This window comes from Aythya marila, assembly GCF_965140915.1.
Source record: "Aythya marila genome assembly, chromosome: 16".
NCBI lineage: Eukaryota > Metazoa > Chordata > Aves > Anseriformes > Anatidae > Aythya > Aythya marila.
Genome location: NC_139057.1, coordinates 760,022 through 782,012, shown reverse-complemented (window position 1 = coordinate 782,012; position 21,991 = coordinate 760,022). Strand labels below are relative to the sequence as shown.

The 21,991-nt window shown below is 44.1% G+C and overlaps 1 protein-coding gene across 1 annotated transcript; it reads left to right on the top strand.

Moving 5' to 3' along the window:
• Nucleotides 1-6,397: 6,397 nt before the first annotated feature.
• Nucleotides 6,398-7,945, top strand: EFCAB8 (EF-hand calcium binding domain 8; the record flags this gene model as incomplete). Its single annotated transcript, XM_082773361.1, has 3 exons — nt 6,398-6,531; nt 6,768-6,798; nt 7,832-7,945. The coding sequence occupies 3 exons, from the start codon at nt 6,398-6,400 to the stop codon at nt 7,943-7,945; spliced, it is 279 nt and encodes a 92-aa protein (XP_082629487.1).
• Between the last annotated feature and the right edge of the window lie 14,046 nt (nt 7,946-21,991).

Below are 21,991 nucleotides of genomic sequence, written 5' to 3'. Positions count from 1 at the left end.
GGAGCACTTGGTGATCTTGTAGTCTGCCTAGTCAAATGTCCATTCTCAAGAACATCCATGTTCTTCAGGAGTGGGATTTTTTCTTAAAATACCCTTCCAAGGGTAAGGCTGGAATCTACTTCTCACGAGGTATTTTTAGCAAGTCAGTTTGTAAACCTAGTGGAAGACATACAGGGGATAGTAGCATGGGCTTAGCAGCATTGCTGGGATAACTTGTGTGTCGAGAACTAAATCAAGGGTAGTGGCTTCTTGGCAAAGCATGGGTTGAGCTAAAAGACTTCGTGCTTGAGTGTTAGGTCAAGTATATCTCTTTCAGAGTTGAGCAAGTATAAAATAGTGTAAACTGATTTAAGATGGAAAAAGAATATGAGCTCTAAAGTAAAACTTCCCCTTTGTAGGGCAGCAAATAAGTGGGGGTTTGGTGTCTGCAACCTCGTGAATAACTGGAAGAATGTACTAAACTATTACAGGGGCTGCAAGCTACTCAGGCTACTGGTGGATGTAAGAGAATGCATTAGGGAACCTGTGTGTTGTTGGCAGGACAGCTGAAGAACTTTCTGGTGTTTTGATGCAGAGAAAACAAGGAGATAAAGTTGTTGTGTATCTAGTTCTGGCTAACTGGAATATGAAACTGCAAACTGTTTGGATGAGAGCGTACAGTGCTGTAGCTGACAATGCTTAGAACACAGGGATACAACCATGGTTTGGCAGAAAAGGGATCTCAATGAACTCGGTTGGTAAGTAAGAGCTCCTGGGATGAGATTTTGTGACTGGTTGTCAATTCCTTGCAGAAAGTGTATTTGGGTAGTTAATAAGCTTAGAATTAGAGGAAGGAAGTGTGCTAAACTAATGTGACTAGGGAACATTGAGGGGTATGTATGGAAGTAGAAATTAGAGAAGGTTGCATTTGTAAAAGGACCAAGAGTGAATAAAATCATGCCATGAAATGGTAGGAAAAAAATGGGAAGGAATCTGATGTGGGAGAACACCTTTAAGGAAAGAGTAGTGGAATATTCTGGGGTTAAAGAGGAATAATCAGTACACAAATACTGGACTGGCAGTACGTGGTTAGGAAGCAGTACTGCAGGAGACGGGCTAGAGTTTTAATACAAGCAATGCTCATCCAAAGACACAAAACAAGTATTTTCTTTTTTGAGTAACGCCTGTTAAACTGAATGATTTGACCATCAGAAAGGAAATGGTATTTCTGAAAATACGCATGCTTAAACCCTCATTAAGACAGACAATCTGTCTTCTAAGAAACTGTCTTTCTCTTTAGTTTTGTTCCTTCTCTATTAAACTTCAACCTGAACATTTTCTAAGGTAAAAATAAAAGTTTACAGAAGGCAATTCCAGCTTTGAAGGCACAAAGGCCAATCTCTGTTTTAAAAAAAAAATAAAATAAAAAATTCTTTCTCCGCACAGCTGGCTAGCTTTTTGAACTGCAGCCTTTATATACATACTTCAGGAAAATTACATATAAGTGTATATATAAACATGCAAAACATGTATGTATACGTCAATTAAAATTTTTTGGCTAACCTATCAGATCTTTGGGAAACAAGACCTGATGTGGTTCTTGTTTTTTCTTCTGAGAGATGTTTTGCAGACATTTTTCTCTTGAAAGTAATTTTGTAAAATGGTTGTCTGCCAATCTTCTGATAGTGCTCTGACTCTGATCTTGTCCCCAGGGGACGCATAAGGCTGAATGGACATTCAGAAAGCATTAAATCTCATGGGGCTGCCTGGATATAAATCTCAATGTATTCAAAGCTCTGCAGGTTGATATTTATGAAGTGATAAGCGGATGAAGTTAAAAGGGGGGGGGGGGACGGACAGTGAAGGCGGGTGCATTTTCAAAACCTGAATACAAAACCATATTTATTGGCTTTTCTCCAAAAAGGGCTTTCTGAGAGAAGGAGGAGGGGGAAAATGGAGAGGTTTGAGACAGTTACTGTGTGGCTCTGCAGCAGCCCTATGTAAAGGTAGAGCAGGGTGAAGAGGTGGAGCAGTCACCCTGGGGACTGTCCCTGTGACCCCAGGAGCAGTGACACATCCCATGACTACTTAGCATTACGTGAAAGTGCTTTTACAGAACAGCTGGAGAGGAACCACTTCATCCATCAGGACCAGATGGGGCAAGGTTGGTGCATCCTTGACAAATAGGTCCTGAGACATTCCCCCTTTCTTGCTGTTCTCTTGCATCCTTTGTTTTTTGTCTATTATGAAATAAGAGACCTCACTGATGGCTTCACAGGCAGGTTCCCAGTGGATGTGGGAGCAAATGAAATAAACGTGTGCTGCTACAAGGGTGAGTAGCACCAGGAGAAGTGACAACTTTCTCTGATACAGTGCTGAGAGATGAGACAAGCACCTGGTGGCAGATCATTTCCTCCTTTCTCAGATAAGGCTGTTCTCTTGGAGCCTCCTCAAAGTCCCAGTCACAGCAGATCCTTACTAAATACTTGGGTGGGTAGGCAGAGCTTGGCTCTTGGTGTAACAAAGGAATGAGATCTTCCCTCTTACTGCAGTTTTATTAAGGTTAGTTCAAGTCCTGGGGGCCTGGGAGGCTGGGTGGGGGTGATTAGCACGTGTGGGGCTTGGTGCTGCCATGGCTACCTTGATAGTATTATTTGAGCTGGCTAATCTTAAACTAGCATGGGTGTGAGCTGCAATAAAGGCATTGTCATGGAGAGCGTGTTCATAAAGGTTATTTCCATTCATCCACGCACGTTTGCTCCTGTTTAATGATCACTTTGTCTTCAAAACCAGCACAATGTGAATGAGCAGCCGTGGTGCAGATAAATAGAGGGCAGAAAGCCTGAAAACGTAATTCTGATGGGCTAAGTGAAAAAACTGCAGCAGGTCACTTGGTGCTTTGAAGACACTTTGGAACTTTTGATCACTGCTTTGGGTATTTTATATAACTATTTGCCCATAATATTAATAAACATATCTTAAACTTATATTTTTATAACTATAAAAATTCTGTGAAATATATTGAAATCAATGAAATCAATATTTTGTAATATCTTCCAGCCTAATCTCCAGGAAAAGGGGATACTTTCAGGGTCCTGAAGAGAGGCAGTGGAGATAAGTTTTCTTCTGTACTGGGAGTTTCCTGCAGTTCTCTCTGCTCTGAAATATGTGCATCCAGCTACCCCTACCTTTGAAACTGTTCTGAGCGGAAAATATCCAAGTTTACATAATATTTCTGCAGAGGAGACTTTATTTTCAGTACTGAGCAAATCTATGCTTTTACTATTTTCACTCTGCTGTTTGGGCAAACGAGCCACAAGATGCCACTGTTTCAGCTGCTGCAGCAGGGTGGCTGGGCAGCCACCTACGTCAGCTGTGCCCACAAGGGCTGGGAGCTCTCTCTGTCTTGATAACTTTGTCAGCTCCACCACAGCTATGGATTGAAGCCTGTGCTACTAAAGATGGATTAGAATTTGTTATAAAGCATTGTCAAAATTAAATCATAACACTCGCATTATCCTAAATGTCTCCTAGCTAGCCCTGATCTCACAGTGCTGTTATCTTCACAGTCTGCTTACACTAGCAAGAGGTGTAAGCTTGGTTAACTTGGGCGGTAAAGGTTTTGAAGCAGAGAGTTTCTTATAGCTCTAGATAATACGCCAGAACTAGTAATCTTGTAAGAGTGTTCCAGTGTATTTGCTCTGCTCCAGCTTTTCCTCCCTTTCTGCAGGACACGGTTATCAGAATCTCTGTGCAGAATAGATGCGTGCATCTCTGTGCATGTATTAATGATCAAACTTAAAAAGGATGCATACTAGACATGTCTGGGTGCATGAAAGTTATAAACTATTTGCAAAGTTTAGACTTCCAGTAAATATATTTGCTGATTTGGAAGCTAGAAATCTGCTGCAGGGTTCTTTTTGGGATCACCTTTAATACAGTGTTTTTATAGCATGCTCTCCTTGTGATCTTTTTGCTCAGAAATGAATTATCTGATTTAGTCCAGGTTGTCAATCTGTGATGCTTATTTCCACAGGTTTGGATATGAATGAGTTCTGCACTGCAATGAAAGAAATTATCTATAATATAAACAATAAAGACTTTGATATGTTATGAAGACTGACATTGATTGTGATGCTTCATAGCCTGGGTAATGACACTGTCCTCTGTGATGAAAGATGAGGGTTAAGGAATAGCAGATGCAAAAGTAATTTCCTGATTTATTTAAAAGAAAAATCGAACATCATTTGTTACTGGTGGTAGGGTAGTGTTTATTTTCATAGCTATCTACTGTAATTCTCACTCTGTCAACACCACAGAACCTGAGATAATTAATTCTGCTCTTCTTTTGTTGCTGTGCAAATTAGATCAGTGTCTGTCTTGTAGGAAGAGTATCTGGACTATGTGCTACAGGAATTCAGAAGCAATGCTACCATGTTGGAAAACAAATCACACCTGCTTTCTAAGATGCCCAGCAACGTAATCCCATTGTAAGGTATTTTTGAGGAGCAATCCTACATTAAGAGCTGCTTGTATTTATCTTCCACTTAATGGCTCTCCTGTGAAGCCATGAAAAATGTCTACTACTTAAGCATTCATTTTACATCAAATGGAAAACGTGAACATCTTCCCAGATGAAATTGGCTTAATAAACCAGTCCCTCATTTAAGAACAGTGTCTATTATAAGATAATAGATTTGCTGATGAATGACTCCTGGAGATGGGTTCTCTTGGGTTTAATCAGTCTGGTTTGGCTACTGTATGTAAAACTATGAATTTAGTAGATTGTGCAAGATTGTGCCTGTTACCAAGACAAACCAGGATATAAGATATTGCAGCTATTCTCCTTCATGAGGTTTAGATTTACAAAGGTGAAATGGCCTATTTAGGAAGATTAAAAGAACTGAGGTCGATCTAACCTAGAGAGAAGACTGCACTGGGGATGGAGGAAGAGACTTAAGCCTGTATGCATAAGGCTGTTGCAAAGAAAAGAATCTGATTTTGTCCGTGGTGAAAAAGGACAAATTCATGGAATTAAACTTAAAGTATTCATATTTAACAGACCTTTATTTCCTGTTCTAATACCAAAGGCCGAGCAGAATGTGACCTAAGAAGAGTGGAAAGGTTTCACAAACGTTTAGCTGAGAGGTAAAGATCCTGGTTCCACTGCAGGCAGGGGTTGGGTTAGGTCCCCCCGGCCCTGAGGTTTTTCTACTTCTCTTGAATCTATGACTCAAAAGACAATTGGTTCTGATTTTTTAGGAGTTGTAGAGGTCTTCATTGAGGTGAAGTACATGTATGATGTGCTTCTTGTGTATGCTTGCTTGTTAATCTAAGCAGAGTATCCTTTTTCCTGCTCCATTTCAAAGCCATCTTTCTCCTTAGCCTTGCAACTTTCCATCCAGAGAGAGCTTTTGGGGTGAAACCCTGGAGATCTGAAAGTTAGCAAATTTGGGTTCTCTTTTGGGTTTAATCAATCTGGTTTGACTGCTGTACATAAACCCCTGAATTTAGTAGATTATGCCCAGCAATGGGGAGGTTTTCTGCTCCCCCCCTCCAGAGTGCTGCGAGGTGGTGGAAGTGTGCAGGACTTGATGGTTGAAGATATCTGTGAAAATTACTTTTTCTCCATATTGCTGCTTCTCTCCTGAAAAATTTTTAGGGAGCCTAAGAGGGGAAACAATCAAATTTAGTATAAGGAATATTTTAAATTGGTTTCCCAGGAGAGTCTGTTTAAACAGAAGCATCTGGTCTTGGCTCAAATTGCTGCCTGCTAAGTCAACTTCTAGATTGAGTGCAAGTTAATGAATCAGGGCTGAGCGCTGGAGAGGTGCAATTAGACCCTTGATTCCTGTTTCTTTCCATCTTGTCATTAGCGAGCTTCAAACGAACGTTCTTGTAGAGTTTTCTTGAACTTCTTAGTTTTCTCTAAAGGCTATTGCAGATGAAAAGTATCTGACTTGCAGCTTCTCTGGGGTGGAGTTCATCCTGGAGCAGAGGCGCAAGGAAGCCCATTTGTCCCTTGGAGTGACAATGAAGGTGACAGAGCAGCAGGCAGTGGCACTGGGTTTGCCTGTGTTCTGAAACTGCTTTCTTTGCAGCTTGGCTACACTCACCAGGGAGTGCATTGTGCGGGGGTCACTGGTGTGGTGGGTCTGAGCAATGCCAGCCTGCTGGCGATAGGAGCTATTGATGTGAAACCATTGGTACATTACAAAAATTACTATGGGTTCTGGGATTGTGCACACTGTCTTCACCTTGGAAGTCAAAGGAAATTAATCCTTGGTTTGTGATGAGGATGTTGCCAGCATATTTAGTACTGTGCATGCTTGTGAATCGCTGTCTGCATGGCTGTGCATGCCTTTGGTTAGAAGCATGCGAAGACACGGTGCCACCAGCGTGTCATTAGCCCTGTGACATGGGATCTCCCCACAGATCTGGCACAGAATTCCTTGGTATCAGTGGCAACAAATGTGATGGGATCTTTTGCCTTGTTGAAGGGGACAGCTGTGCCACGGCCTTGGATTACTGGCAGGATGCTTCTCCAGGCGGGTGAATGACTTATTTACAGCAGGACTTCGGATCAGAGGCCTGTGCCTCCCTTCTGCAAGAGAGGTTCCTGAGGGGAAAAAAGCACTGCTCATGACCTCTGGTTGCATTCCTTGGGGTGTAAAGTGACGCTTGCTGCCTCTGGGATCTCTGCTCCTAGAGATGATGCTGCTCAGTGCCGGAGGTGGGAGCTGTCAGTGTGTGGGCTCTGAGCTCCGTGCTGGCCTGGGTGGCTGCAGTGTGCAGCAGCCTCCTCATGCTAAACCCCAGGTAATCACCAGGGTGTTCCTTGTGGGCTACTTCAGGTTCTTGTTGCTTGTTCACCTTTTGCAAGAATAAGGCATTTTTATTCCCGCTACTAAAACGTATTGAGGCAAAAAGTGACGTTTGATTGTCATTTCAGGTATATATTTTTCAACCGTTTGTAACTTTCCTTTAGGCCTTCAAGCAATGTGTTTATTGGGTGTTTCTGTTAAGTGTAACCCTGCCAGGAGACCTGACACATCTCTCCAAGATCTCTGTACTTGGAAGAGACAAACCCAGACTCTTTTCTTGTAAGGCAGTGCAGTAAATTGTTGTTGTCGCTGCGTGTCTCAAAGGGGCAGTGAATCTTAGGTATAAAATTGTTCTTGAGTATTTTTATTGCTCGTAAGCCACCAGCGTAACATAAATATTAATAACCGTGGGTCAGTGGCACTCCAACTTCTCTCCCTGCTTCCTCCTTCCCATATGAAATGGGAGAGGTACTTTTGCTGCTGCCTCCACACCTTGTGGTCACTGGGACCAGGTGGGTGCCCTGAGCAGCTCTGCTGGCAGCCCCCTGGGGCCGTCTGCTCAAAGAGCTGTAACTTTGGCATGATCCCGCTGTGCACAGCACCCTCTGCTCACTGGATTGCAGAGGGAGGAATCCCTTGGGGGGAATGTTACTGCTCTTGTTGCAGTTAAGCTGCTCTTGTGAATTTTATGCGGTGTAAATGATGAACACCTGGTTTTCTCTTCATCCTACTACTATTTTTTGTGGAAATGCTGTGTCTCCATCATTCCCTTCTGGCTTTCTTTTGTGGTGTTCTCTTTTCTCCACCTTCTCCAGCCGGTCCCCTTTACTCCCTTCTGTTTTCTGCTTGCCCTCGGACTTGCAATTTGCCTTCTATATTCCACTTGGCTCCTTTTTTGCAGAAGCAGAAACGGGGACTAGACTAAACCAATGCCCCTATCCCTTCTCTGCTAAAAGCAAGGCATTTGCTCAGAAACACACTGAGGCTCAAAGCACAATGTCATCACCTGAAATCTTTCTCTATTCCAGGCACTTCTGGGGAACTGGTGCCACCAGATAAAGTTCATTCCTGAGCTCAAGCTTGTTGCCTCCTGCTCAGCGGCTGATAAGAGACACGATGCTTACTTGGCTTCCATGAAATAACAGAGGCAAACTCCAGTAAGACAGGTCTCTGTCTGTTCTGTAATTCATCCATTGCACAATGGTATCAGGCAATGCTGCTGCCATTCCAGCATTGCCTTCCCTCCAGGTAAAACCTACTAGTACCAAAACGTCAGGTTGTGGGAAATGTGAATTGCTGAGAAAATGTGGAAGAGGCTCACTTTTATTCTATTTTTTGTCCTGTCAATAAATGAAGCTTTTGAAAGTTGTTTTAGGTTGTGTGAGTTTAGTTCCTGTGGTGGGAGAGCGACTCAGTGACTGGGTACAGGATCAGTGCCCCTAGGAAGCGTTGCCCACTTCCCTTGACTTGGAAGGGGATCGCTTGGAGGCAGAGTGGATTGGGCTGAGCTGGTGTGTTCCTAGAGGACAGGAGCCATCCAGAATGGGTATGGCTGGGCTCTCTCTGCCTGGATGAGTGGAGTGGGAAGGAGCCCAGGCAAGAGGCAGCCAGTTTAGCAGCTGGAGGTCTCGTTGCATGCCTGTGTGAGTCGGGTATCTTCTTCCCGGTCGTTCATTTCCCACAGTTTTTCAGTTTCTTTTCTTGCAAATATTACTCAAGCCCCTTCCCCACCACTTGAATTCCCCCTTTCTTTTTCCCCTCATCTCCCCTGTTTTGTTTACACTCACTGACTGTGTCTCTTTATATCCCTCTCGCTCATATGCCTGTTTCTCACTTTTTCCCTGCATTCTCCCATCCCCCTTCTCTGCTTTCATACTGCATTAAGTCTGGCAGCAATCCACCATCTCCTGAAAGCTAATGGGGTACAACAGAAAGCCCCATAGTTGCTATTTAGCATGCTGGCAATTGTCCAAACGCGTTTCTGTATCTGATGTGCTATAAAGTCGGGAGACATCTGACAATGTTTTTTATCTACAGCTGTATGACTTATGTGATTTTCCTTGGCCTCGGTAATCACTCTTTCCTCTCTGTTTTACCTATACAGGTTACGCTCTGCTCTTCTACAAAGCAAGCTCAATAAACGTCTGCTTGGAAACCGAGGGGCTCTGTAACCGTGGTTTTGCCTGTCCAAGCAACTCAGCAATAACAAAAGATGTGAATGTTAAATTACCACTTTCAGGGGTCTAAAATCCCAGTTGCTGGCACCCGAACTTTTAAACTTCTCTGCTTTTTGTGCTGGTGGGTATGATAACATTGGGTCTTCTGTGACTGTCACGACTTATCAAAATGTAAGTTTAGCTGTGTCTTACTGAAGAAAATAGATCTTTCTCTCACATGTTCTCTTGCATTTGGATAGATGAACTTGAAGGACATGATGCAGTGATTTGCCCCTCATTTGGGCTTGTTTCTTTCTAGAAAATGTAATTTCTCTGTGCTTTTAACAAACTCGCACTCTTTAAACTCAGAGTTTCTGGTTGTCCCTCCCGGTGTACAGGAGTCACTTCTGATGGTGGTGTGACATTCTGCCACTGTTTAAAAAAAAAGCTGGTTTTAATACGTTAAATGGTTTTAATATTTTTTCTGCTTCTGGGTGTAGCAGAAGAGGACTACCGCCAGGTGGTACTGTTGGGCTTTCGTTTGTGTTGTAAACAGCCTAGGCTTTTGTGTACAGTTTTCACTGAAGATTTATACGGCAGGATTAACCTGGGTCATCTCTGCGGATTTTTTTTTTTTGTTTCGTTATTCACACACAAGCTTTGTATACGAAGGAATTTCGCTCTGTGAGTGGCTTGCAAATTCTTGACTACTTCCCAAATACTCAGAATTTGGCATACTGTTGATTTGATTTGTTTCTTTTGAGGTTTGCTGCTCCTGTTAATCCATATACCTGCTTGTCTTCAAACTACTTTATTTATTTATTTATTAAAGCAACTGGCCAAGCCTGGGTCATGCTGCAGGGCCAGAACTGCTCCTTAGATCCCTCCCTCATGTGCGTTTCATGGCAAAGGGATGGAGAAGGCCAGTCCAAGAGAGGCTCCTTCTAGAAATGCCTGTTCTGCTTGCAAAGCAGCTTTCTGTAGTGCAAGGAGATAACTTCTTTCCAATAATTCCACCCTGGAATTCTCCTCCTTTGCATAGATTCTTTCAGACAGACATACAGACCTGTCCTACGCAGCCTTTGCTAGGGATCTGCAATGTGTTTCAAATGACCTGCTGTAATTTTCATGCATGGCTGTATATTTGCACTGCTTGTACACCATCAGTGATTGCTTTAGAGAAAGGCATCCCCTGTTCTAATGGTTCCCCAGAGATGAATGTTATAGGCAAGACAGTAAAATTTTTTTTCACCATTCTGTAGCTGAAATTATGCATGCTTACAATGTCTATTATTTCTCATACTTGCTGTTTTATTGGTAATATGGAGACTTGTGTCTTAATCAGCCAGTTGATGCTGGTCTGCATTAATGGCACAGCAGTTCTAGTAGTAGGCTAAAATTGTGACATTTGATAGAAATTTCTGAAGACTGATATATAAAGCCTATATTATGTCAGAGTCCTCTTGTAACCTTCAAAATAATTAAGTAGCATTCATGCAATTAGAATTTTTCTGCCTTTTGCTTCCTCCCCCCCACCCTGATGTTTATTGCATGTTAATACAATTTTGCTGTGCTGTACTTGATAGATCACTTTGCAAACCGTTCTTGGTAGGAATGTATTGATGGACTCTTCTGTTTGTGATGTCTGTTACAGCACAGTAAGCGGCTTCTTCATGTGCATTGCCTTCCCAGTGAAAGAGGGGCATTGGTGGGAGGAGAGGGACACTTCTCAATGTACCTGCAAGGAGATGATAATTTAGAAAGATTGCATGATAAAGTACTTCAGTATATGCTAGGCTTTAATAGCGGCCTCATTACTAATACAGCACTGCAGACTTCCTTAAGGCATTGTTTCCTTTCTCCTTTAAAGTTGTCACAGAGCTTCCAATTCCAACAAACGACATTTAGGGATCTCCTAATCCAGTTATCTTGCCACTACATTTGTCTGACAGCTATCAGATCCTGTTTTCATCAAGAGCTAGTAGTGAGTTTGTTCTTGTTTATACATTTGTGTAATGAATAGTTCTGAAGTCACAGATTATGATGAGTTGGTGCATAACTGATAAGATCTCACAGTGATGGAGTGCTCACTGTCTTCTTGAGGACAGCTTGTGCAAGTCCTACCCTCACAATCCATCTGGGATGCAAATGCATTCCTTTAAACATGCCTGAAACTGTGCAAGTTGCATGTCTTTTGGTGTTGGAAAGATGAGCTCATCTCAGGAGAAATCATTGCATTTCTAATGGCATAGGCATATCTGAGACCTGATCATATGCAGGTAGCTGCTCCCTCTCTCAATGACATTATGAACTTGCTCTGAGTGGTTCGTTTGGTTATTACAGGCACAGAAATTATCTGTTGTCTGGGTCATAAATTATGCTTTTGTTTACATTAAAAAAAAACAAAACTGGAAAAAAGGGGGATGGAAAAAGAAATTCTGTTTGTTTCTCATCAGTGCTAGTAATTTTCACATGGATCTGGACTTTGTTACGTTGTACTTCATTACTGCTCTGCAGGCTTGTCTCCCTTGAGGTTTTCCTGAACTGGGACCCTGACGAATATTTGCAGGGTGGGGTATAATGGCTTTGGAGAAGTGCCCACTAGAACCTAGTTGAAGAGTGATGGAGAAGTTATCCGAATAAAAACAATATGCACGTTAACAGTACTCCAGCAGCAGAGGGGAAAAAGAAGTGGAATTAGCTGGACCATGTTTCTAAGAATTGGTTTCTAGTAGACTGGAACATGAACTAAATCTACTGACTTGCACGTCATAGCATAAGCAGTTTGATGCGGAACAAATCTTTTGCCACATTAATGGAAGAAATTTAGCAGATTGAAACTCTGACTTGCTTGCTGCTCTGACTTGCCTGCTGGTACACAGAATCTCTTCCAGCTTCCAGATGGCACCGCCAGCGCCTGACCAGGATGGCTGTATACTTTACAAATGCATAAAATGTTCTTTACCACAGGTTTCTCAAAGAAGTATTATTATTATCATTATTAATATTATTATTTTTGGGTGGGTGGGGGGAGATTTCATGTACTTGGTATTCTAATGAATATTGTTTGGATGTGGAGCTGATCCTGTGCTAAGCTGATGACTTTGTCCTGTTCTCAGTGGAGCTGTTACAAGTTGTCTCTAGTGGAAACTGCATTAGCCATCCTGCCAGGCGTGTCTCTAAACGAGTCATTTGGCTTTTCCAAGTGCTTCTAGCAGTGGATACTGCTGTGCCCTTGCTGCTTATTATTGGAGCCAACGGATTGTATTCAATGCAGCATGATGTAAGAAAGATGGTAGGAAGCATCAATAGAGGCTTTCATGGTGAAACGTGACTTGCTTCCAGTGGCCAGACATTTATGGAGGATCAAGAGGAAGTCGTGAAAAGTATGCAAAGGGAACAGAAAGTTTTTGTGCAAGCTATGAGTGAGGTTGATGAGAGGAAAACATGCTGGGTGGGCTCATACAGCTGATCTGTAATGGTGCCTCAGAGTGCTAAAGAGACTTCTGCTCCCTGCGTTTAGTTTTGCAAGGACTTGGCATCTGTGTCACTTGTAATGAAACAAAGGAGAGGAGACTGCTCAAGCAAAAGGGCATCAGCAATCATCTGTACATCGTCTCGTAGCTTTCTTGCTTTTCTCTCTGCCTCTCTTGGTCAGCAGCAGACCTTTCTCATTTGGGCCATTTTATACCTCAGTAAAGTTGCTGTAGAGTCTGTCTTCACAAGACATTTTCTTATGCTTAATCTTGAAAGAAATAATGCCCTTCAAAAAGTGCTGTCAGAGAGTTCAAACATGCAGAATGTACTTCAGATACAAGTGGACTGTAATGGTCTGTGGGATATGATTTGAAGTACAGGAGCTTTGGGCATGTGATGGTGCTTCTGACATTTGCAGACAGCCCAACCAGCACAAGAAGGTGAACATTTCAAAATGTGTCCCCATTATCCCAAGAACCACAGAGCTGCTGCTAAATCTGAAGTTTTAGTAAAAACTAAATGAATAAAACTGTCAGGAAGATCTCGGGGATGAAGCAGCAGCTGTAGAAACGGTTGGAAGTGTCAGGCCTGCTCTGCAGCCTCCCCACTGCTCAGAGGAGGGAGAACAGGCAGTGTGCAGGTTGCTCTCTGTCCTTCCTCTCTTCTAGGTAATTTTGCTAAAGAAACATGAGAAAAACCTTGCCGCAACTTTCCTGATCATCAGTTCTGAGGATGGCTGCATTTGTGCTTCATCAGTGGGTAAGGAAGGAGGGATGCTGTGTGAACCCTGAGCAGCGTGCTGTAGGCTGTGTCTGCAGGTGCCAGTGCTTGGGATCCTGTTGGCTGGGCAATGCTCTCACCTCACCCACTCATTAAGGTGACAGCATCTCTCCATGAAGAACTAAGCTAAAATGAACCAAACTAGCCACCTGTGCTGTGTGCAGAAACATGGCCCAGCAGGGTCCTGGCCCTGCACCAGGTGATCCAAACAAGGCTGTGCTCAGCTGATGCACACCGTGTCTGAGAGGTGTAGATTTTGGTCTAACAGTTGCTGTGAACTATTGAACCTTACAAGTTGTTTACTGTTATTGCTGTCCATTACCCCCTAAGGTATGAAAGTCCTTTTCTTTTGATCACTTTCTTGGAGTTCCTTAAAGTCACAGTGACAGTTCCTACAGAAATAATTTAGGTAGTGGAGAAGATGTAAAGGTTAAGCTGACAAGAACCTCCATAAATTGTGGAGCTCATCCTCAGTGAGAATCTCGGTGAATTAATTTTATTTTCTCTGTTCAGCAGATTGTGAATGGTTGGATTTCATCCCTGGTCCCTTCAGAGCTTCTGAGCAATTGGAGGGTCATTTGAAGAGCATCTCTCACATCCTGTATATAAAAAATAAGGCCTATGGTTACTTCAGCAGCAACTGCAGAGTAGGATGGCGAGGTCTGTCAGGGAGATGCACAGGTACAGCCACATGGGACAGTCACCGCTAATATCAGCTGGATGTTTGTGCAGTGGGACCTTGGTTCTGTGGCAGAACGATCTCATCGGGGCAGATACACACCTAGTGTTTTGTTAGCTGCTGCAGCTGGTTTTGTAGGTAACTTGTGATTTTGTTATGCTCCATGTGCTCCTATCTGAAAGCGTGAGAGGATGCCCAGCCTGTACAAAAGAGATTCATTCTTGGAAGCATTTCTAGTCTGTGGTCAGCTGTGGGCGAGCAGGGAGAAGGACCTGACTTCAGGTGCAGCCCCAGCAATGCCCAGGGAGCTCATGCAGTGCTGGCAGCAGCAGAACTGAAATGGGGCAACTGCAGGATCAGCCCCTGGCTTGGGCAGCTCCCTGACATGCCTTACGGTAGGTTCCTACTCGTGTAGATCTTCAAAATAAATAAACACACATACACACAAAAAAAACCTGTTTGTTTATTTTTAAATCCCATTGTTCCTCAAAGTGCTTCTTATTTTGATCTCTGTTTTTTCTCTCCTAAGACATAGGCCTGTTGCTTTCTGATCTGGTGCCGATGGGTCCAGCCACATTTTAGGGTCAGACTCTTAAATTTCAGAGTTATCACAGCTACAAATTAATTTCAGCCTGGCCAAAATACAATTAAAAGTGTATAAAAATAATGAAAAGGGCTTATGTGCAGGTGGAGCAGGGTCCATAGGGATGCCATTGCCAGTGCCCAAGCGGGTGTGCATGCTGCAGCATCATTAGAGCCACCGCAGCCTTCCCCTGCCTTGCCTGGGTTTTCGGATGCCCGGTGTGGGTGTGATGGCCTCCCAGAAGCCTGTGAAAGCAGAGGGGTTCCTTGAAATAGACTATTTAAAAATGGAAACAATGGAAACAAAGCTCATAGCAACCTGCTGAGGCAGTTCTCTAAGCTGACAAACAGTGTAGGCGTGTTGCAGCCTCCTTTTTCCATGAATGAAATCTGTTGGCAGGTACAGGACTGCTGGAAAGAGCAGGGATGTGACAGCAAGAAAAAGACTCAAAAGCTTTATTTTTATCAACGGCTGAAATATCTCCTTTGCAGTCCTCTCTCTGGCCCTGGTCTTCCTTTTTGGTCTGCCATGGCTCCGTCCTCTGCCCCTGACTGGGGAGCAGAATGGGGCCACAAGCTCTGAGAGATGAGAGCCACGGGGGGGCTTGGTGCAATGGGAGGGAACTGGGCACACCAGCTTATGCAGGGGAGCTGCTGGTGGAGCACAAATGCATCATTCATACAGGCTCAGAGTCCTTCCTCTGAACACTCGGTCCTGAAAGCCCTGTCTGGAGGGAAATGGAGCTGTTGCTCCACTAAAATGTGCACGATGAGAGGTAATAAGGGTGGTTGGGCAGACCCCTGGCAGGAGGGACAGCTGAGAGGCTGATATCCCTTCCGTGGCGGCACCCTGGTTGCCAGGGATGCCTTCACGTTCACGCACATTATTTGGTAATTATGCTTAGTAGACCATGGGGGACAGTTAGGAAAGCTTAAACATGTGGCAGCTTCCACGACATCATCACCGTGAGCACCAGCAAGGCTGGGATTGCAGCCCTGGGAAGAGTTAGCACAGAGCAGTCGCAAGCAGCCTCCCTAGGGCAGAGAGCCAGGAACTAGCAAAGAAAAGGGTCCCCTCCTGTGGCAGGGGAAGCTTTGTGCTGAGGGTGATCCTGCAGGCCGCCTTTTCTCTCATGTTTTCAGCAGACTGGAGCACTGGTGGGGTCCCTGCAGAGCCAGCAGCTCCTGCTGTGCCTCAGGAACCCAGGGCAGAACAGTCACTAATTATTGAGGGGAGATTCCTGCGACTGGTGCAGGCTGGAGCTGGCAGGGAGGAGGAGGAAGGGCTGTGGGATGTGGTGCTACACCAGCTGCATGGGATGTGTGTGAAGAGTTCATGCTGCTGACTGGAGCGTGCTTGTTTTCACATTTTATTTAGGAAGGGAAGGGGGAAGGTAGGCAGCGTGGGGCTGCTGGCTTGGGCTTTGGTTTGCTGGTGCAGCCAGAGGGGTCTGAGGGGAGCTCGGCGGGGGTGTATGTGGCTGGAGGGGCTCTGAAATGTCAGTGATGAGGCTGCCTCTGAGCATCCCAGCGTGGAGAACCGAGCATGTTTTGCTGATCATTACAGGTGAGTGTAAAGCAATAGGGCAAGGTCCTTATTTTTGAATGTTAGCTGTGTTTATTATGAATATTGTGTACCAAATGATCTTTACTTCATTGTTTGGGGAATTGAGAGCCGTAACAGCACACGGTGAAACATTGCACAGACGAGCTTTGCGGATTGTGTTTTCCAAGGCACACCAGAGCACTTTGTTGGATGGCTGCCCTGTGAATTGCTGTCGCCAGGGCTGTGTCTCGTGGTGGATGGCAGGGGGAAGGACCTCTGGCTGCTACCCTGTGTAAGGAAGCGTTCCCTGCGCAGAGCAATGTGTGCAAAATAGAGATTCACATTACTTACAAGTATGCTTCAAATAGCAACTCAAAATTGCCTTGGAAACCATTTCAGAGCCTGAAATTGCTGATGTGGGGTGGATTATTCTAGAGAAAAAGTGAAAAGAAGTTACAGTATCTTAGATATTTGTGGAGTTTTCTCCTTACTTCTCTGGGTAGCCGGGTATGCTTGTCCTTCTGTCTGAACTGTTAGTGATATGTGACCTGCAAGCTTTGCATTTAGAAAAGGTAGCAAAGGGAAAATTCTGTCTGTACTGATGTGAGTGTTGCTGGCAGGGTAAGACTGAAGATGCTGAAGGTTTTAGGCTTTCTTCTATGCGGTCTGCAGATGTCACCACAAAATTCAAATGCAGAAGGCAATGTCGTCTCTCAAGAAGCATATGAGAGGGTGAGTAAAACCTCTCCAGTTTCATCCCAGCCATTCTGCACACTCTATAAGCATTTGTGTCTGTTTCCTCACTGCTGTCTGTATGTTCTGTTAAAGCCCTCAGTCATTCAAAATGCCTTCTGTTTTGGAAAACTAAGCTAGTCTTGTCTGTAGCCTCCCACCTCCTGAGCCCTGCTGAGTTTTGAAAGCCTCAGTTTTTCCATCTCTCCCCCAGTATCAGCTATTTTTGAGCTGGAGTCCACTTGAATTAAACCCAGAAACGTCTCCCTCCACCCCTAATAAACTGAGAAAGCTCTTTGCTCCCTTGAGTGCACCTGCATGCTTCTGGGCATCTAACTTCTACTGCAAGCAGCTTCTGCTGAACGTGCAGCACCTGCACAGTGCTTCATTTGGATGCTGCCCCAAGTGAGAGGCGAAGTGAGAAAATGACAGCTCAGATGCTCTTCCTACAGTTACAGGTCAGCATCCAGGGCACTAGCCTTATAATGGCAGCACCTTTCTTTACAGCTTGTAAAGATTCAAGGAATAGCCTTTGAAATGAGCAAATTCACATCTGCAGATTTAAAGGTGGACTCAGCACCTATCAAAGGGTTTGACAAACAGAATGAAGGCTTCTGCATGATTCTTTGTCCTGAGAGGCCCACCTGTAGACTAGGCAGTGTAAGATTTATAGCAACAATGGTGGCTGCAGGAGGAACATGGGTGGTAGCTAAAGGTGTGTGAAGTACACCCATTGCAGCCTGCCTACAGGATCAACAGGGTAACTGAGGGGGAGAGAGGCTTTTGCAAATTACTTTAAGGTGAGGCCCAATCTACAAGGGATTATCTGAAGAGAAATGACAAGACAGAATGACACCAAAAGCATTCATTTTTTTGTCTATTGTTTGACAAGAAAAGATGCAGGCTTGGACCTTGCAGAAGCCAGCCTCACTTCTCTCCATCCTCTCTCTGCGTTTCGCTTCCTGCCAGGCCTACTTAAGGACAGTTCCTCCTCCTATTCTGCACATTTAACTGTTTTTTTTTTTTTTTTTTTTTGTATTATTGTTCATGTTTGTAAAAGCGTATAAAGAGATCTGCAGGAGATGCTTTGCTAGATGCTCTGATACTAAATTCATCTTTTCATTTTTTCTTGTCTCATTTCACAGGTTGTACATCATGGATCTTACAATTCTTCCAGTAAAGTGCATCCCTGGAGTTGGGGTCAAGGTGTTTTTCCCTGCTCTTCTCGGTATCTTTGGTACTTAGTGAGTGTTGGCTGTGAAGGCTCTTGTGGAGTGTGAATTTCTTTGAGCAGCATAAGAAAAGTATAATGGAGACTTCTGCGTGGGCAAAAGGAGGGAGGGAGAAGAAATGAAAATTTTTGTAAAGAAATGTTGCAGAAATAAAATGTTATTTCCAGGTTCCTTGTTGAAATCTGTGCAGAGTCCCCAAAAATGGTAGATGATGAAGGGCCAAGAAGTGAGGGGCAGCTGCAGCGTGGTGCTGCTGGCAGACTGCTCGCCAGAGAGCAGAGCTGTTGGTGGTGGGGGCTGCAGGTGTTCCACCAGCAGTGGCTTGCACAGATGCCAGCTCACCAAGATGCTGTCCTACCACGTCTGCTCCACAGCCTTTCATTAGGTGTGAACCATTTTATATTTCAGAGTAATTTACAACCATATATTTTGCTAAGAGGCTTCAGCTACGCCCTTGTAGAGGGGGAGAGTGCCCTTACTTAGGTTAATGCAGAGCTCCCACCTGGACAGGGTGATGCAGCAGATGTGGGAGCTGGGATCTGGCAGTCGCAGTCTGTGCTGCTGCATGGAGACCTGGGCTTAATGCTCGTGCTGCCAGTGCAAAGCGGAGGCTGCCTGATGTAGCTTCTCAAATGCGGGCTGCCTGGTCCAGACCCTGCCATGGCAGGTGCTCAGGAATGAGCCTTTTGAACTAGTCTTCTGGTTGCAGACTTGGCTGACCCAGAGACAGCTGTGAAATGAAGCCTGCTGAGGTTTGCATTGCTTCCTCCTCACACGAGAGGAACACGGTGCATTTGCTTGCTAAGACTGCCCTCTCCTGAGGCAGCAGCTTGGAGGCAGCACTTAAAAACAAGAAACTAGGTTCAAATCATCTCCTGATGATCAGCACTCTCATTTTTCTCACTGCTTTTGTCTGACAATGGTTTGTTTTGTTTCATAATAGTTTCATTTTGTCTGCAGCAATATTGACGTAAGCATAGAAGCCACAATAAGAAACAACATCCTGTTTGAGTTAAAAAAAAAAAAAAAAAAAAAAAAGAAAAAAAAAAAAAAAAACAAAACAACAACAAACAACCAAACAAAAACTCAACAAGGCACAGCTCATTTCTGATTATGTTCCCTAGAGCCACATGAGAGAGAGAAAAATGAGAGCTTTACTCACTCGGCTCCTCCAGGTGTAGGCAGGGAGTGTGTATTTTGTGAGGCTCTTTTACAAAGCTGCTCTGCTGAAGCAGAGCAGAATCACGTTTTTCTCTTCCTGACCATGAGTGGAGATGTCGGCTCTCCAGGGCTGCAGCAAATGGCTCCCTGCAGGAGCAGGGAGTGAACAGTAGCTTTGTTACCCCTTCAAGCCTTCTGAGCAGTGTGCACCATCCTTCCGTGACCCATCTCCGCAGGAGGAGATCAGCTGCTCAGTTCTGCAGTGCTAACGAATAATGGCATCTCTGAAACGATGTGTGACAGCACGGGGGGATTCTGCCACCTCTAAAGGGAAAAGCAATCCAGACCTGTTTTTTCACTGACTTATGCTTAGATCTCTGTGCCTGGAATGGAATAACTTTCTCTTGTGTTTCAGACAGCTAAAATACTTTCAAGTTGCTTTTCCATTGGATGTAGGAGATTGCTGCACTATGTAAGTTGTAAGTGATGCTCCTGAGATACAGAGAGGGTCTGTATCTCAAGATGTGTGCAGTTTGTAAGGTATTTTATTTTTGGAGAAGCTATGTTGATTGGGAGTTGAGCCTGCTCTTTTAAATTAGACTGAGACATTCTTAAAAAAAAGAAAAAAGTATCTCATATATACCAAGCAAACTTGTTCTGACACCTTGTTAAGTTAATTTAGGTGGTTTAATACAGTTCGGCAGCAGCTTAAAATCACAGTCTTCCATCTGATCTGATACATTGATTGTACTGGTGTTTTGTTTGTAAACCTCCTTCTGTTTCTGTGCAGCTGTAATTGCATTTGAGAAAGGGAAAATTATATATGTGCCCAAACCACCCAAAGTGCATAATTGCTCTGTTGAAATACCTCTAGAGGTAAGTACAAGCTGAGATCATTACTGAGACTGAAGTTTCTCAACTCTTTTCTTGGTGGTTTCTGGGCTGTTTTAGAGCTTCTTCCTCCTGCAACACGAATCAGAAACAACTGGCAGAAACACTGCTGTGCCGTTCAGCTGCCAGGATCCACTTGGATTCATGGAGAATGGCTCTGCTGCTCTTACTGGCATCATTTCCTCATTGAGATCTATGTAATTACAGGCTTTCTCTGATAGTAAATGTGTGGTACCATCTTTGTTTTCAGACAATATGAGGCCAGCAATGGGAAGAGGATTCCCCTTCCATCTCTGCCAGCCAGCCCTGAGGTGATGCCGGCAATGAAAGGCACAACCAAGACCACTGGGGAAAAAACATTTACCAGTATTCTCTCCTGAGTGGTCTCTGGGAGACCCGAGACCACCCCTTTCACCCATGATACAGTGAGTGCTGTGACTGCACAGGCTGCTTGGCTTTCTGTTGCGTGGCTCTTGCCACAGGATTTTGGACCAGTGCAGAAAGCTGCTCCTAAGTACCTGCTTCTGCCTCCTGGTTTTATTGGGCCAGCAGCATTCCAATGCTTATTGCTTCTCCATTAAACTTGTGTTTCCAGGCACTAAATTATTTGCATAAAGTCTCTGATTTTCTGGAGTTGCAGCTTTGAACACCTGTGCAGCTGCTGCAGAGTTCAGGGAGTGTATTGCAAAGCTATCCATTCTAATTTAGGTTTCTATATATTCCTCAATTGCCTTGAAAGGGCTTGGAAGCAGCTGCTGAAAAGCCATAGAAAACCTGATTGAGGAAGAAAAACAGACTTGGTTGTATAATAAACACACAGGCTCCTTCCAACCCCACTGATAAGAACAAAAAGCACTGCACGGGGAGGTTGGTTGGGTACCGGTGGGACATCGTGGTGGTCCTGTTATCAGCATGGCCTCGAAAGCTCCACGTGGCTGTGGGAAGTGGTGTCTCCCCACCCTGCCCCTCAGAGAGGAGGCAGACTGTGTGCAAATCTTTAATCTTGGTCTCTGAGACAAGCTGGCATTGACAGCTGACGTTTGGCTTTATGTCAAACAGCTCACAGAGGCTCACGCTGCAGAGATGGCCCTCAGCAATGCCGCTGTGTCTGAGGTGAGCCCAGCTTAAATCCATGGGGGTCGTTTCCCTGCTGCATCCCACACCTCATCATTTAACCTACTGCCAAGCAGGCCTCGATTCCCCCAGCACCAATTCCTCTGGGGCTGGCATGGGGGACGCGCAAACAGCTTCCACACCGGTTCCTGCTAGCATGGCAGTGAGGTGCAAAACCTTCCAGTAGAGATCTGCTTCCTACTCGATGACAAGGCGTAGGATTTCAGCAACGCATTCTTTTGGTTTTCTTGTGAAGTCATTTCTGCTTTTCAGATCAAACTTCAAGAACCCCTGAGAGCTTTTGTTCTGGAAGTTATAATAAATGAAATCAATTCTAAGTCCACAGGGATGTTTTCTTCCCTGATGTCTTGTTAGTCAAATCCAAAGTATATAAGCCAAGAGTAGAGTGTGTGTTTTTTTCCCCCTCCTTTCTGTTTGATTTATTTATTTATTTTTGTTTGTTTGTTTGTTTTTCCCTCTGGAGCAATTTAAGAGTCTGTTCTTCCCTGAATCAATTGCATATTCTACATGTGTTAATTCATAAAAGGCAAGCTGGGTCTTAGGAATCTTGTATATAAACAACCATGAGCTTGGGTCTTAGACTATGATGTTTATATGCTAAAGCAATGTGTATATATATTGTACAAAGCTGTAGGTGTCTGGGGGACTGAACAGTAAAATCCAAAAGTCCTAATGCGTGTTTCTGCATACACCTGACTTAGGTTTGTTTATCTCCAGATGCACGCACCAAATCCATCTGTTCCTTCACATCGTAATAAAATAATTATAGTAAAAATCAAGTAAAGGCTGCATGTTGTCACTGGAGAAGTTTTCCTGTA